Here is a 16,141-nt window from a genome sequence, read left to right as displayed (position 1 = left end):
ATGCTATCTCTTATTCCTATTTATGTCTGGTGCCAACCTAGAATACTGTAAACTGTCACAAACCTTCTCAGTCTTCACCCAGTGGGACCAGTCATTTGTTCCATAGACCTTTAGTCTTGCCAACTTCAGACATTTCAGGAACCTCCCTCCTATAGCTAAATCTGCATTCAAGTTTTAATGTACAGAAACAGGGAAATAAGGAAAACTAGAATTTATGTTTGTGCTTTCCATGTTCTTCTAGGAAAATGAATCTTTTTTTAAACTCTCAGCTGTGAGAGGATGGTTGGAGTCCTAGGTCACTGGGTGATCAAAAAACCCCATGGTGGCTCATTCTGATGTAACCCAGGGTGGGGCCACTCCGTTATTCCTGGCCAGATACTCTGAAATAATAGGGCCAGTCTCTGGAAAGATGAAATAAGCACAGAAGCAGCATGGCCTAGTGGATAGAACATGGCCCTGGGAGTCAGCAGGACCTGGGTTCTAATCCTGACTCCCCCACTCTGTTGATCTTGGGCAAATCACTTACTTCTTTGAGCCTCAGTTATCTGTAAAATGGGGATTAAGACTATGAGCCCCATGTGGGACATGGACTGTGTCCAAACTGATTAACTTGTATCTACCTCAGCACTTAGTACAGTGCCTGGCTCATAGTAAGTGCTTAACAACTACCATAAAAAAACCAAAGATGCAGGAGGGAATGATTTGGGGGTGGGAGGGGAATTCACTGTGATGTAATATGCCTTTTCCAAGGCAAAAATGTTTCTGGATGCAAGTTAAAAGTAGGTTGAAATAAACCCAAATGAATGGTTCCATCTCCTGCTTTCCACTTCTCTGACTGCTTTTACCATTTAATACATCAGTGAGTATTGCATGCAAATCACTGTTCTAAGTGCATGGGAAAGTATACATGCAATAGAGTTGGTAGGCATGATCCCTGCTCACAGGGAGCTTACAGACTCGCTCCTCTCTCCAGCATCATCATCATCATCATCATCATCATCAATCGTATTTATTGAGCGCTTACTGTGTGCAGAGCACTGTACTAAGCGCTTGGGAAGTACAAGTTGGCAACATATAGAGACAGTCCCTACCCAACAGTGGGCTCACAGTCTAAAAGGGGGAGACAGAGAACAAAACCAGACATACTAACAAAATAAAATAAATAGAATAGATATGTACAAGTAAAATAAATAGAGTAACAAATATGTACAAACATATATACATATATACAGGTGCAGTGGGGAAGGGAAGGAGGAAGGAGGTTCATTTCTCTTCTTGAATATGACTTTGGGGATGCAAAGATTTATAATTAATGCTTGACTATGTCTGCCGCAATCAGGTTGATGTTGGGGGTTGGGGGGGGGGACAGCAGGGGCGGAGGAGTGTGATGGTGGGTCTCAGCTTCTAATCAGCCCCATCCCACACAGTATCCCCCAGTTAGTCCTGGGACACTGGCCAAGAGCAGACGGAGAGGCAGTCACCCCATCTAAAACCCTGAACGAACCCATCTGGAGCTGGAGAGAGAAGGAAGCCAAAGAGAAAGGGCACTGAAGTATTGGACTGCAGTTTTTATTTCTTAATTATACAGAGAGGTGATACATAATGATGTTACATAGTCCTGTATTGCTTAATCCATATAATTTAGGCAGCATAGGTACATATAGCTATAGATATTTTTCCCAAACAAAACCTAATAGTTCAGATGCTAGATTCTGAGCAACCTGATACAAGGTAGAAAAAACCATCTTTATATAAAAGATTAAATTTGTGCAATTCTTAATGTTTCTATTAGAACAAACTATTGGATTTGATAGGCATTGATATGATGTTAATTGCATACCGATTACCATATCTAAATATTTGAATTTACCTAAAAGTTATGGGCTATGAGCCGAGGTGGATAGATTTTCCATTGAGCCTTAAAGTATATTTCATCAGCAGACTCATTTGGCTCCCACAAGAACCCCTGCATTTTCTCCCATCTGCTGACTGTGACCCTCAAATAAGCTTTCTCGCATTGATCAAATGTCTATGAAGCTGGCTTCTGTTTACTCACTTACACGAGGAGCTTTTTTGGCATAGAAATAGAAATCCCATTGGCCCAACAACCTCGAGGTGGTTTGAACTACCAATAAAGTGCAAGGCGATGCCCTAAAGTCAGAGCCAGAGCAAGACTGACCAGCTTATGAACATTACATTTTTCGAGGATTTTTTCCCCCTTACTATTTCTATTGATGTGATATCTATAGTTGTCTTTCTTCCAATGAGCTCAATTAATTACACTACTGTTTTGTTTTTTCGGGGGGGGGTGGGGGGAGCTTATAAAAGCAAGGGCCTAAGTGTTTGAATGCTCATGCAACCCACTTGAACAGTTCATACAAATTCACTGACTTAGAAAGACACTGAAGACTGACAGTGACAATAAAGCCAAGAAACGTGTCATGCCACAGCAGTTCTACATAAATTGGCAGGATAGACTGAGGGCACAGTGTGGATGAGGTGTCAGTTTTGTCTGCTGGTAGACAAAATGGTCGGTTAGCCACTCATTTGGCTACTGACACGTTCACCATTGAAACTGATCATTTGGGCCACGATGCTGTTCGTCACTGCATTCTCAGCATGTTGTCATCAAAACTGAAGAGTGGTGGGCTTGAAAGGCAGCAATTCTCTAGGGCAGGGTTTCCCAAATTCCCTAGGGCAGAGACTGTGGTTTCTTTTTCATGTGGGACAAATTGGGGGGGATGGGAGGTACCGGGGGGGTCTTGAAGGGTACTTGGTGAAGGGCAAGGCCTGGTGGGTAGTTATTTTGAGGGAAGAAGTGGGGGAGAGAGGGAAGGGTGTGGAGATACTAGGAAAGTGGGTCTGATTATAGGGCATGAGGGAAGGGCAAATTTAGGTATCAAACTCTAAAGGGGTTTTGTGAAGTTTAAGGGGTGTCAAGCCGAGTTTGCAAACCAGTGCTCCAGAGGAAAATATACAACAGAATTCCTTTTTGGTTCTTTTGCCGCTGCTATATTTTAATGTAACCTATTTGTTTCCATGTTAATTCCACAAATACAGTACCTGAAAAACTGGGGTGAGTCGAGCAGCCAATCCAAATTGCCTTATTTCAAGCCACATTAATACACCCACATCTATGCCTCTGGGGAAACATCATGAAATTTAATGGTTAGGCTTTTTTCTTTTCACCAAATATCAGAATATTTTACTCTTTCAGAGTGTTCTAAAGAACATGTCCTCAGCTTGCTCCCCATTTTTAAAAGTGGAAAAAAACCTGGGTACCATTTATCTACCATTAGAAGTCATTTGTGTTTGTATATCTGTATGAACGAGCACCTGCATCCTAGAATCACACCGATTAGAAATCAGATTGACTTTGGAGATTTTATAAAGGTCTTGTTTTAATAAATTAGGGCTGAATGTTAAATCTGAAATCAAATGAGGGAACTGTTAAGTAGATTCATTTTTATAGTGTGTTCTCTGAGAAACATGGGTAGCTAAATGTAATCAAAGGATTTCTTTATTAGCTATCCACCTGGAAATTCTTCAGTGTTAATATTTTGAGATGTAGTGACCAACATTTGGCATGGAGGATGCAGCCTGAAAGACTGATGACATGAGAGCCATAGTCAAAACATGGATGTCACTTTTCAGGTTTCCCACTGATGTCATGGTCTTCATTATTCAGGGCAGGATTAACAGTTTTTTAAAAAGTTTAAAAAAATAAATATATCAGAATTGATTATTAAAGTAAAATTAGTTTTGTTAGAGAAATTAGCTTCTCTCTGGAAAAACCCTTCCAATGAATCTCATTTAGATTATAAGCAGGCAGTTCAGTTCTGTGACCAAGAGGCCCATTCGGTAATTCTAATCAGTGGCCCAACTTGAGAAAGAAAGGATTTGCACATGCTGTGTGAAAAGACAACATTCTGAACATGAGATGAACCCCGAGAAGTAGGCTTAAGATGCATCCATAAACACAAGGGAAATCTGAACTAATCTGGGAAAACAAATCTACCTCACCCTACTCGGCAAACCAAACTTGCTTAAATCCTAAAATATGACTGGATTAGAGGAAAAAACGTATGACTATCTAGGGAAATACAACAGCTCAGAAGTCTTATTTTCTTGCAAGGGTTTTACTAAATTGCACACGAGGCACATCATTGGCAAAATTGGAACAAAACTGAATTGAACATACAGACAAATGCACGGGCTACTATAAATGAAAAGAATTGGCTTTTTTTTCTCTTTCAGAACTCTAGAATGGCATTAAGTAGAGCAAAATGAAAGAGAAAACAGTCACTTGTCCTCCAGGTGGATATGTTGCAGCAGGACTGTGATCAGAAAGCCCTCTTCTTACGTTTCTGCTAATTCGGCTTTTCCTTCAGCTTCATGTCAATACTTTAAAGGAAGAAGGAGGAAGAAATCACGTCACTTCAACATTACTTGCCAGTCCATGTGTTGCCCACCTCCTCGCATGCCCCCTTTAAGCATATCATGCAGGACTTTAAATTCAGAAAATGAAATTGCAAAAAATTCCCCAATCCTGTATTAGCATTTCATTTCATCCTTCCCCAAAACAGCATAAATCCCTCTTGGCTCTACTGTACAGTTTAAAATCCCTGATTTCATGTCAGTTGGAAAAGGTGCAAAATCTTCTCCTATAGAACCTCTTATTTTTTAGAGGATGAAGGGAAAACACAAAACTTCCATTTCTGATAACTTGTATCTATCCCAGTGCTTAGTACAGCTCCTGGCACATAGTAAACACTTTAAAAATACCACAATTACTATTATTATTGTTTCTGGTAGTGAAATGGAAAACTAGATTGAGCCCAAGACAGCATCCTTTCCACCCTCTCCTTAAACTACCTAAAACCAAAGCAACATGAAACAGAACTCCAGCACAAAGCAGACCAGGCAAAAGGACTGGGTAAACTACAGCAAAGTAGAATGAAAGAGGGAACCTGCCGGGCCCGATATTTAAAAAAAAAATATCTTGACACTCATTCCCTTCCACACAGCTGCATATCTTCCTACATAAAACTCTGGGGAACGTCTATACAGAAGAGGTAAAGTGTGCAGTGAACCTCTTTGAAAGCTACAAATTTTCCCCCACAAAAGGCAGAGATTTGCATCTGTGATGGTGATGGATAAATCTTTCAAGATTCTTGTTGCCCATATACGCCCAATATCTTGAAGAAATAAAGCTAGACAATGTCAAAACTTCACTCCTGGGGAGTTATACAGTCACTCATGCAGAAACATACCCTTGAAGGTTTGACCCAGGTGTGAATAAATGCAATCCACTTAGCAGCTGGCTACTCAACTGGGCTAGTTTGAAGCCACGACCGAAGCAGTTCTTTCTGATAATTTAGGAGGGTGGGACATTCTGCTTCATGGGATCCCCTTCATTTTATTCTCTAATGGCACGATCTGCAGGTTCACTTTGCTTGGGCTCAATTTTCATCAATCCTTCCATGTTGTCATGTTTAAAACTTTAATCAACATACTTTTGCCTTTCAAACTCCTGGTATGTCTAGTACCAATATACAATTAGAAAGGAATGCCCCTGGAATATTGCCTTCTGACTGAAGGGCTGATGGAGTAGGATACCAGATCAATCAATTAATCAATTGTATTTACTGAGCGCTTACTGCGGGCAGACCATTGTACTAAGTGCTTAGGGAAGTACAATGCAGCAGAGTTGGCAGGCATATTCCCTGGTGCTTAACAAATGCCATTAAAAAAAAAAGGAGCTTACAGTCTAGACCAGATGAGCCCAGATGCTGGTATTAGCCTTAAGTATTCCAAGTTCAGTTATGCTACAGCACTTCACTCTAGCATAATCTTTTTGCTAGCTTCTGAATAATTAATGGTAAGTACGTGCAGCACATTGGCTGAACCACACTGAGAAAGGAGTTTACCCAGTCCTCAATATTGTTTTCCATGCACAGTCTTGTAATAACAGGAACAACGATAATATTGAAAGAACAACAATAATAGCAGAACTGTCATTAATTGTGAATTCTTACTCCTGCTCCATAGAAGCCATTTCTGGATCGTTGGAAAGGCAGCTAGTTCTGGGTACAAAGGAAAATAGGCAGCAGTAAATGCGTTTCTTGAAAGTATCAATTGTCAAGCATGACATTACATTTCAGGGGAATTACCAACTGTTCAAGTACTGACAGCATTAGAACGGTATAGGCCATATTTGTATGAGAAATAACAACTGGGTGGAGCACTTCTGTTTACCTAAAACAAGATGAACCGTGATCTGAAAGTAAAATAAGAAAAGTAGATCCCCAATCCCACAGTGCTCCTCTTCTCCTATTAGACTGTTGTGGATTGAAAGGGGGTGGGGCACGAAGGAGGGGGAAATTAAGATTTCGTTTGCACCCGGAACCACAGAAACTAGTTTGCCATCCAAGGAGGATCAAGTAGTCAAACCATGTTTGCAGAGAGGAAACCTTTGTAGTAATTTATCATGAATCTATGAAGAAAGCATTCAGCGTCACTTACTACTGCTATGAATATCTAGGACCTATATGTACAATGTCCAAACAGCTTCATGGAGCAGCTCTGTGAAGAAGAGATCATACCTTCTCCCATTTTCCAAACATGGAGATGTACAGATCTGACACTAGGCCAAGGTCTCAAAGGAAGTCTCTAGTAAAATCCTGGAATCCTGGGGTTTAGCACCTACCAGCTCCACTCCTTCACACTGCATTATTCTTCCCTACCTCCTTGAGATTGGGTGACATTTCACATATAAATAACCAAAGGAACTAAAAACTGAATTAGGCAGATTGCTTCAGGCTTTCTGGTAGCCCTGTAGTTTTCAATCCCCAGATATATCTTATGTAGTAAGAAACAATGTGAAAGTTTCTAGAGAAAACATCTACACAGTGACTGGAGCAAATAACCTCTTGTCTATCTTGAAAAAAATCTATTTTGAAAAGAGGGTCTGGGCCTCCCAAAACAGTAGAGGAGGAAATGAAACAGCGGAACAACTAAAGCTTCGTTTAAGAAAAAAGTCAGGGGAATGGGGGAAAAGCTGAAAAAGTGGATGACAACCAGAGCTGTTACTTTCTGGCAGCTCTGCAGGAGAGAGAAAACTGATTAGCAGTGAGAAAAAACACACACCGGAAAGGAACAGATTTTGTAACACTAAAATAACACTTCAGTTTGAGAGTCTAACAGGTCTGGGTGACTGTCTAAATAGCCTATGTTGAAAATGGTTATTTTACTCTTCAAATACATTCTCACACCGCACCAGCAAATCTGAAAGAGGAAATCATCGTTTCCGCTACAGGCTAGTCAGAGCACACGCTTTACTTGGATGTAAATAAGTTTCAGTGGGCAGAGACATATTCATGATCATTCTTAAATGTGGACTGAGCTAAAATTTGGTCTCAATTACTGAATTCAATATTCCCCTAGCTTCCCTCAATTCTGTGGTACTGCTGCATGATGGTAGTGAACTGAGGGAGTTCTAGCTGAGCCATGATTTACCGTGGGGAGCAGCATGGCCTAGTGGGTAAAGCACAGGACCAGGAGTCATGGCTACCAATCAATCTGCGCATCAGGCAGAAACTCCTCACCCTCGGCTTCAAGGCTCTCCATCACCTCGCCCCCTCCTACCTCACCTCCCTTCTCTCCTTCTACAGCCCAGCCCGCACCCTCCACTCCTCTGCCGCTAATCTCCTCACCATGCCTCGTTCTTGCCTGTCCCGCCGTCGACCCCCGGCCCACGTCATCCCCCGGGCCTGGAATGCCCTCCCTCTGCCCATCCGCCAAGCTAGCTCTCTTCCTCCCTTCAAGGCCCTACTGAGAGCTCACCTCCTTCAGGAGGCCTTCCCAGACTGAGCCCCTTCCTTCCTCTCCCCCTCGTCCCCCTCTCCATCCCCCCGTCTTACCTCCTTCCCTTCCCCACAGCACCTGTATATATGTATGTTTGTACATATTTATTACTCTATTTTACTTGTACATATCTATTCTATTTATTTTATTTTGTTAATATGTTTGGTTTTGTTCTCTGTCTCCCTCTTCTAGACTGTGAGCCCACTGTTGGGTAGGAACTGCCTCTATATGTTGCAAACTTGTACTTCCCAAGCACTTAGTACAGTGCTCTGCACACAGTAAACGCTCAATAAATACGATTGATTGATTGATTGATTGATTGTTTGATTGATAAAGACCTAGGTACTAATCCCGGCTCCTCCCTTTGTCGGCTGTGTGACCTTGGGCAAATCGCTTAACTTCCCTGTGCCTCGGTTACCTCATCCATAAAACGGGGATTAAAACTGTTAGCCCCATGTGGGACAGGGACTGTGTCCATCCTGATTAGCTTGTATCTACCCCAGCGCTTAGAATAGTGCTTGACAGACAGTAAGCGCTTAACAAGTACCAGCAGCCTCATCATTATCATTCTAGTCTGCAAACTGGATGAGAAGCAAGAAAGACTTCACAGGTGCTACTTTAGGGATCAAACTTTCCCAATGAAGTCACAACACAAAATCCCAACCAGTACCTCCACAAATGTAGGATAGAAACTGAGATACAGAGTGAGAAGTGTGAAGACAAAAGTTATACACTCTCCTGACAGAAGGGGAATAAGCCAATCACATTGCATTTCTTTGTGGAACCATATATTGTACATATTTTAGAGTAGTGTGGCGCCTTAAAGGGAGGTTAACTCCTGAAGGGCAGGGAAAGGGTCAGGTGTATGAGCTGAAGTGTATCCACCGAGGGCCCTTAAATATTTAAGCAGCAATTACTTTTCTTACAGAAACCCAACCTGAAGGAAAACCAATTTTCCTGGAGTAACAGTGACTGCATGTGCGCAGAGAGGAGGAGGTTTTGTAAAGCAGCATTGTGAAAGCTCACTCTTTGAACCAGATGCAGGTAAACATGCAGTTTCATCCGACTCATTCCGGAAAGGTAAGCCAACAAAAAGCCAGCTGCTAACAGAAAATCAGGTCTTACTTAGCTGCTTCTGATGCTTCCCTCAGTTCTTCATCCAGTCTGTATGAGCAAAAATCATTGATACAGAAACAAAGAAGAAGAAGCAAGCAGAAGATAAGAGAAAGGCCCAGCAAAGCAGAGCAAAGAACAAGAGTAGTTTTATGTGTTGTTAAACATTCACCTGGTTTTTATGCACTGGGATCAACTTCTTCAATTAAATACCATGTCATTTCTTCCTGTCCAATTTTTACGTACTTTTACTTAGTAATTCCTTATCTGAAGGCAGATATCAGAGTAGCAGGGGACCTGAAACATGCTTGCAGTATATAAAGCTGAAAACATTCACCTGCTTGGTCAGATGTTGGCAATATTAGCTGCAGCCTGGGCCAAGTCAGTTTAGTTTATTAGGCTTCAGTTGCAAAGAAGGTTGACCTCAACAGCTTTGAAAGAGGGAAAAAACATGGCTGACAGGACGAAATGAAAAAAAAAGACTTCTTTCAACCTTAGCTTGTTGAGGTCACCTACAAGTGAAAGACTGCTTCATACACACATAGGCAACATCACTAACAGTAAAATGAAGTGCAGATCAAGAATTTTACCTCACGCTTCTCTTATAAGATCTCTCTTCATCGTACCTTACAAGATAAAAAAATGAATGCAGTGAGGAAAAATAAGCAAGTATACTGACAAGGAAGATAATGAGCAATTTACCATGGCTTGTCAAAATGTGGGAAAATATCAAATTTGAACCTCATTTTGTTTTAAGAGAGTTGGGCATAAGCGTTATTTTCAGTAGAAGCAACCAGTTTATTCTGATGAAAACTGAATAGCAATTTACTCTTACTGGTTATAATCATAATTATGTATATTATCTTTGAAGTTACAAAAATCTTTGCCCTGCCCAAGACTGAACAAGGACTTTCTAAAGCCCAGTCTCTTCCCAGTGGCTGAACACTGGCTTCATTGGCTGGGAGAGACCATGGACTATGAATTCTGTTCAATGCCAGGAAGGCGCATGGATCTGAAAATGAAGTAACAAATCAGGTGAGGCAGGAGAAATTTGACAACTGAAGGGAAAGAAAAATGACCAACAGATTTTAGAAGGCAGATGGAACAGGAAATAAATTAGGAAAGACAGTATGGAAATAGAGAGGGAGAAAGAAAGTGATTCTCTTTTCTCAAAAAAAATTTGTATCTGCACCTATGACTTATTAGTTAGGATTCAGTTCACCCTTTCAGGTACTCAGGTGAGTGAGAGGAAATCTGCTTACATTTAACTCCCTCCCACTAAGAATCTCTTCTACATTTAGTTGAATTTATTCATCAAAGTTCCAGAAATAGCAGTTGTTCAAATAGAATCTGACTGTAGCATTTTTTAAGAGACCAAGTACTTACTTGTGTTCAGAATAATTATGTCTTTCAGAATGGATCCATGCCTGGGTGTAATGCTTTAACAGGGTTGTATCCCAAGAGGTGTCAGGTTGTAATCAGTATTTCCCTGTAAGCTCACATTACCAGCACTTGTAGGGGCTAATTACCATTTCTGTTGCAGAGGCCAAAGTCGGGTGGGGGTGGGGAGGAATGGTATGATTGCTAAACTCAACAGTGGTATGAGACCCAGACTGTCTAGGACTTCTCTGGGGCATCTAACTTTCCCAGGGCCCTCCCTTCTAGGCTTCAGTCAATCACGTACTCCTGAGGAGAACAGCAACAAAACATTTTTACCCCCTTCAACTCTCACCCACTTCAAGTTACAACCCAGAGCAGGAAACACAATGTGAAACACAAACCACAAAAAGACAATGTATATTTGCAACCATGACCCAAAAAGGAGCAGCTTTTGCTTTCTGACACCAGCGTCACTCTATTTCACTTCTGCTTTTGCAGTGGATCACTGAGGCCATCTTTCACTGAGCAAGTTTCTTTGCAGGCTGCTGCCGTTCTACCCATCTCTGGGAAAGGGAAAGTTTCATACGCTTCCCTTACCAGGTAGATAGGACATGCCAAATGGAATAAGAAAATAAAATGGGAACTTTGAAAAAAATCAAAACATTTGATTTTCAATTTTACCAGGGTGCTGCTGCTGGGTGAATTTTTTTTTCAGATGGGAGAGAGTGAGGACTTCCTGAAGGAGATATAAGATTCCTTGATTTTACTAAAGGATTAAATGTTCTCCAATGCTTGAGTAAACATTAAAAAAGCCCAGTACAGAAAAACGTTCACCTGCTGAGCAGTAATTCATCCCAACGTGAGTTCACGTAGAAAGGGAATTCAAAGATACCATCCAGTTCAGAATCAACTCCAAGAGCCCAACCCCTTATCCCCGCTCTCCTCCCCCTGGCCCCAACCTGACAGACACACTTCTTACCATGTCTTCATGTTATTCTGGACTTACTTGATGATGCTCTCTGGGATAGGGACGTATTCCATTGGGATCAACTCACTGAGTTCTGACAAGCTGCTGACATACTGTATCTTACTGCTGAATTTGGAGCTAAAAGTAAATAAAAATGTTATAAGCTGCTCCATCTTTCCCCCATCCTCAACCCCCTCCCCAAAACCCAAGCTCTGCAAATAGTTTTCAAAAATCATTAGGCCACAAAAATTCTATCTGGTCAGCAAAGTGTGCATTGGTCCTACCCATATTTACCAATGCCATCATTGCCCCCTTCTTGAAATCCCCACCACTTTCTACTGCTCCTCAAATAGCAGAAGGTTAAAAGAATACAAGTATCTGCCTCCAGCAGGACACACTCAATCTGGTCTATGTGATCACAGTGATACAGGAGGTAGGACAGTCTGGAACCCTAATTTACAGTTGGACCAGTTAGTCGAAAATGTTTAAGATGCTTATTAGACTAAATGCAGTCACACTGGGCACCTGAAAAGACATACTGTATCTGACTGCTGAATTTGAACCTAAAAGCAAATTAAAATGGCATAACTGTATCTAGGGTTGTCAGATTTCAAGTTTGAGAATACTATAGAGTTCTTTGAGGACAGAGGGCAACTATATCTACGTGTATGGAGATAGGGAGATAGTTGCCCTTTGTACGCCAAGAAAACACCACTGGTGGTAAAATTCACCAAATGCTGCAGGTGTGACTGAAAAGGGTCCCAACCATATCCACGGTCCCAACCACATCATGCACACACAAAGACTGTCCTTGTCTCATTGTCTTGCTTATTGGTTGCAGTGCCCGGCGCTGTTTGCACATTTGCCTCCTCATCTCACAATCCTCTACCAAAGCCACCACTGGCCGCTTCTTGAAATCTCCACTGCTCCCCATATAGCAAAAGGTCATCTCAGTTTTCAGCTATTTAGAATAGTCTATTTTGTTTTACTATATTCTTTAAAATGTTTCCTCTGTCTTCATTGGGTTACGAAATTTCATCTAGCAGTTGTTGGGTACCCTACAGTTATCATACCACCTTTTATTTTGCCAAAGAACTTTGTTTCATCAATTCTCCTTACATGTGGGTCTAGCTTCAATGTGAGGAGACTGACTTCATTCCGGGGCTTTGTTGTGTGGGATTCCACCTTGCCATTTGATGTTGAATAGGCTCAGAAGTGACACTAATGGAAAAGCTCAAGGAATTGGAAGTGGTGTCTGTGTGGTGCAGGTTTCACAGCCATACAGAAGGTTGGACAGCACTACAGGCCTGAAAACCTTGTTTGGTCTGCAGCCTGATACCACACTGCCAACACCCTCTGTCTGAGCACTTTCCCAAGGATGTGCTGGGCTTTTTTAATTCAATTTTCTAGACCCTGGGTGCTGTCTCGTTAATAGTGTTGCCAATGTAGAAGTTTGATTATGGGTATAGTTTCTTGGGTGCAGGAAGATATATTATTTTCAATTTCCTTCAGACTTAACATCACTCAGCAATGCCTTGCTGATTCAGCTAGGTGCTTCATATTCATTTCTTGGTTATATGCTCGTAGGATGCAGTCATCAGCCTCTAGAAATTCTTGAACACTCATAGAGCAAATTTGCATGTAACAAATTCCAAGACTTTGATGCTTGTAGCCTGTTGAGTAGGAATTGTTCTCTAGGGGAACATAAGTGTGTTCTTATACCTGTGTCCAAGTCCCTTGTTGCATCTTTCAGCACAGCCATGTAGAAGAAATTCATCAGGAGTGGGTCTACAGTATAACTGGGAAATAGGGAAGTAGTGTGACTTTAGTAGAAAGAACATGGGACTGAGAGTCAGAGGCTCCAGCTCTGTCATGTGCCTGTTGTATTACCTTGGACAAGTCAGTTCACTTCTCTGTGACTCAGTTTCCTCATCTGTAAACTGAGGATTAAATCCTACTCCCTCCTACTTAGACTTTGGATCAGAGACTTTGTCCAACTTCATTATCTCATATCCACTCTGGCACTTAGTAAAGTGCTTGGCACAGAGTAAGTGCTTAACAAATATAATAATAATAATAATAATAATAATAATAATAATAATAATAATAATAAATAGGATAGGGCATCCCTAGCTGTGACACAAGCCATCAAGGAGCAGTGTCAGAATCTAGATAAACTTCTCAAGACAAGCAAATTTACTAAGCCATTTCCAGAGTCTGGATCTATTGATGATGTCAAATGCTTTCCTAAGGTCTACCTATTGGCACAGAAGTCTTCATGCCAGTCCCTGCACTTCTTCTGGCTCTGACACACTGCAAAGATCATGTCCACTATGCCATGCTGTAGTCTGAAGTCATATTGTGGTTTCAGGCATGTGGGATACTCTTCAACTGTCAGGGTAGGAAGACTTCAGCGAGGATCTGTCTGGCTAGGAAGAGTGGTGAGATGCCATAATGGTTGCTGCAGTCTGATCTTTTCCCTTTTGTCTTGAAGGTGGTGGTGATGGAAGCATCGTTGAAATCCTGTGATGTCTCCTCCATGGACCATATGTTGAGGAAGGGCTTGTGTAAGTGTTTGAGTAGAGTGTCTCCTCCTGGCTGGTAGGTCTCAGTGGATATGCCATTGGGTCCAAGTGCTTCCCCATATTTTATGGTTCTGCTGTGGCGACTGGTACCTTGACAAGTGCCTTGTCTCTGCATTTTGGAAGGGTTTCTATATTTTGAAGTGCCTCATCTTCAATAGTAAAAGGTGCGTTGGTCAGCAGTATGGCCTATTGGAAAGAGCATGGGCGTGGAAGTCAAAGGACCTGGGTTCCCATCTTGGCTCTGCTACCTGTCTGCTGTCTGACCTTGACAAGTCACTTAACTTCTCAGTGCCTCAGTTTACTCATCTGTAAAATGGGATTAAATACTTGTTCTCCCTCCTACTTAGGCTGTGAGTCCGATGAAGGACTATGTCCAATTTGATTATCTTGTATCTATCCCAGAGCTTAGCATAGTGCTTGACACACAGTAAATGCTTGATAAATACCACCAATATTAATACTAAAGTGTTTCCATCACTTCAAGGTTCCCACCTGGACCGTGATGAGGCTAGAACCAACTTCACTCTTGAGAGATACTGAGGTAGGTACAAAGCTACAGAGCCATAGAATGGTTTTAATTATGTGTAGATGTTCTTAGTTTGACGGTGGTCTGCACAGTCTTGGATCTCTTGTGCTTTGGCATCCCATTCCGTGGTACATGTTTCCTTAACTTGCTTTGCATGTTGCAATGCAGGTTTCTGACTTCTTTTGTCTGAATCTTGATGTGCTGCAGGGTGTTGCTGTGCAGTACTGATTTCACTGCAAGTACATTCTTTTTTTAAATCTCTGAGCCATTTACATCAAACCAATCTTGGTGACCTCTCTGGGTCATTCTAGCCCAATATCAATCAATCAATCATATTTATTGAGCGCTGACTTGTGCAGAGCACTGTACTAAGCGCTCAGGAAGTACAAGTTGGCAACATATAGAGACAGTCCCTACCCAACAGTGGGCTCACAGTCTAGAAGGGGGAGACAGAGAACAAAACCAAACATACTAACAACATAAAATAAATAGAATAGATATGTACAAGTAAAATAGAGTAATAAATATGTACAAACATATATACATATATACAGGTGCTGTGGGGAAGGGAAGGAGGTAAGATGAGGGGGATGGAGAGGGGGACGAGGGGGAGAGGAAGGAAGGGGCTCAGTCTGGGAAGGCCTCCTGGAGGAGGTGAGCTCTCAGTAGGGCCTTGAAGGGAGGAAGAGAGCTAGCTTGGCGGATGGGCAGAGGGAGGGCATTCCAGGCCCGGGGGATGACGTGGGCTGGGGGTCGATGGTGGGACAGGCGAGAACGAGGCACAGTGAGGAGATTAGCGGCAGAGGAGCAGAGGGTGCGGGCTGGGCTGTAGAAGGAGAGAAGGAAGGTGAGGTAGGAGGGGGCGAGGTGATGGAGAGCCTTGAAGCCCAGGGTGAGGAGTTTCTGCCTGATGCTCAGATTGATTGGTAGCCACTGGAGATTTTTGAGGAGGGGAGTAACATGCCCAGAGTGTTTCTGGACAAAGACAATCCAGGCAGCAGCATGAAGTATGGATTGAAGTGGGAAGAGACATGAGGATGGGAGATCAGAGAGAAGGCTGATACAGTAGTCCAGACGGGATAGGATGAGAGCTTGAACAAGCAGGGTAGCGGTTTGGATGGAGAGGAAAGGGCGGATCTTGGCAATGTTGCGGAGCTGAGACCGGCAGGTTTTGGTGACGGCTTGGATGTGATATCTTGATAGTTGCCTGATAGAAAGTATTGTGAAGAAATGTCCATTCCCTGTTTACGATGAAGTTTCCTGGTCCAACAGGACTACTGTAATTTTGCTGCAGAGTTCTTTGCAAAAGGGTTTGTTTTCCAGAAACTCCACATTTATCAGCTTTGGTGTTTTGGAAATCATTTTTTGATGCAATGGTGAGACAGTCAGCCTGAGTTTGAAATGTTTTAGATGATGTTCTATCTAAGTGCTCAGTAAATACCACTGATTAACATAGCACTCTCCTCTCCTCATGGCTGCTCTGATTCTGTATAGCCTCTAAGGTTCCTCTACCACACTATGTTATGGTCAGTGAGAGATCACTCCTGTTTATACTGTGGGTTTCCATTTTTTTTGGCAGGTGAAAAATGTTCACATGTTCGTAGTCACAAGATAACGTTTGGCACATTCACTGAGCAAAAGAGAGCCTTTGCTTCTAAGTTTGGCACTCCCATTTAATCCGATGACTTTTTTCCATGCTTGGGT

General features: G+C 42.1%; 1 protein-coding gene across 4 annotated transcripts in view; it reads right to left on the bottom strand.

Annotated features, from left to right (window-relative positions):
• Positions 1-1,548: 1,548 nt before the first annotated feature.
• The window catches only part of PRUNE2 (prune homolog 2 with BCH domain), a 76,231-nt gene continuing 61,638 nt past the window's right edge, over positions 1,549-16,141 (bottom strand). For 2 of the 4 annotated variants that reach the window (XM_038770095.1, XM_038770097.1), the window contains 4 exons: positions 11,366-11,464; positions 9,570-9,605; positions 6,039-6,086; positions 1,549-4,404 (listed from right to left, as the gene is read on the bottom strand). In XM_038770095.1, the coding sequence (XP_038626023.1) occupies positions 4,371-4,404; positions 6,039-6,086; positions 9,570-9,605; positions 11,366-11,464 (217 nt within the window). In that variant the 3' untranslated portion in view covers positions 1,549-4,370. Of the gene's footprint in view, positions 4,405-6,038; positions 6,087-8,991; positions 9,031-9,569; positions 9,606-11,365; positions 11,465-16,141 lie in introns of all 4 variants that reach the window. The other 2 variants (XM_038770096.1, XM_038770098.1) reach the window with 2 other exon arrangements.

Source organism: Tachyglossus aculeatus, chromosome X4 (genome assembly GCF_015852505.1).
Source record: "Tachyglossus aculeatus isolate mTacAcu1 chromosome X4, mTacAcu1.pri, whole genome shotgun sequence".
Lineage (NCBI taxonomy): Eukaryota > Metazoa > Chordata > Mammalia > Monotremata > Tachyglossidae > Tachyglossus > Tachyglossus aculeatus.
This window is presented reverse-complemented; position numbering and strand designations above follow the sequence as displayed.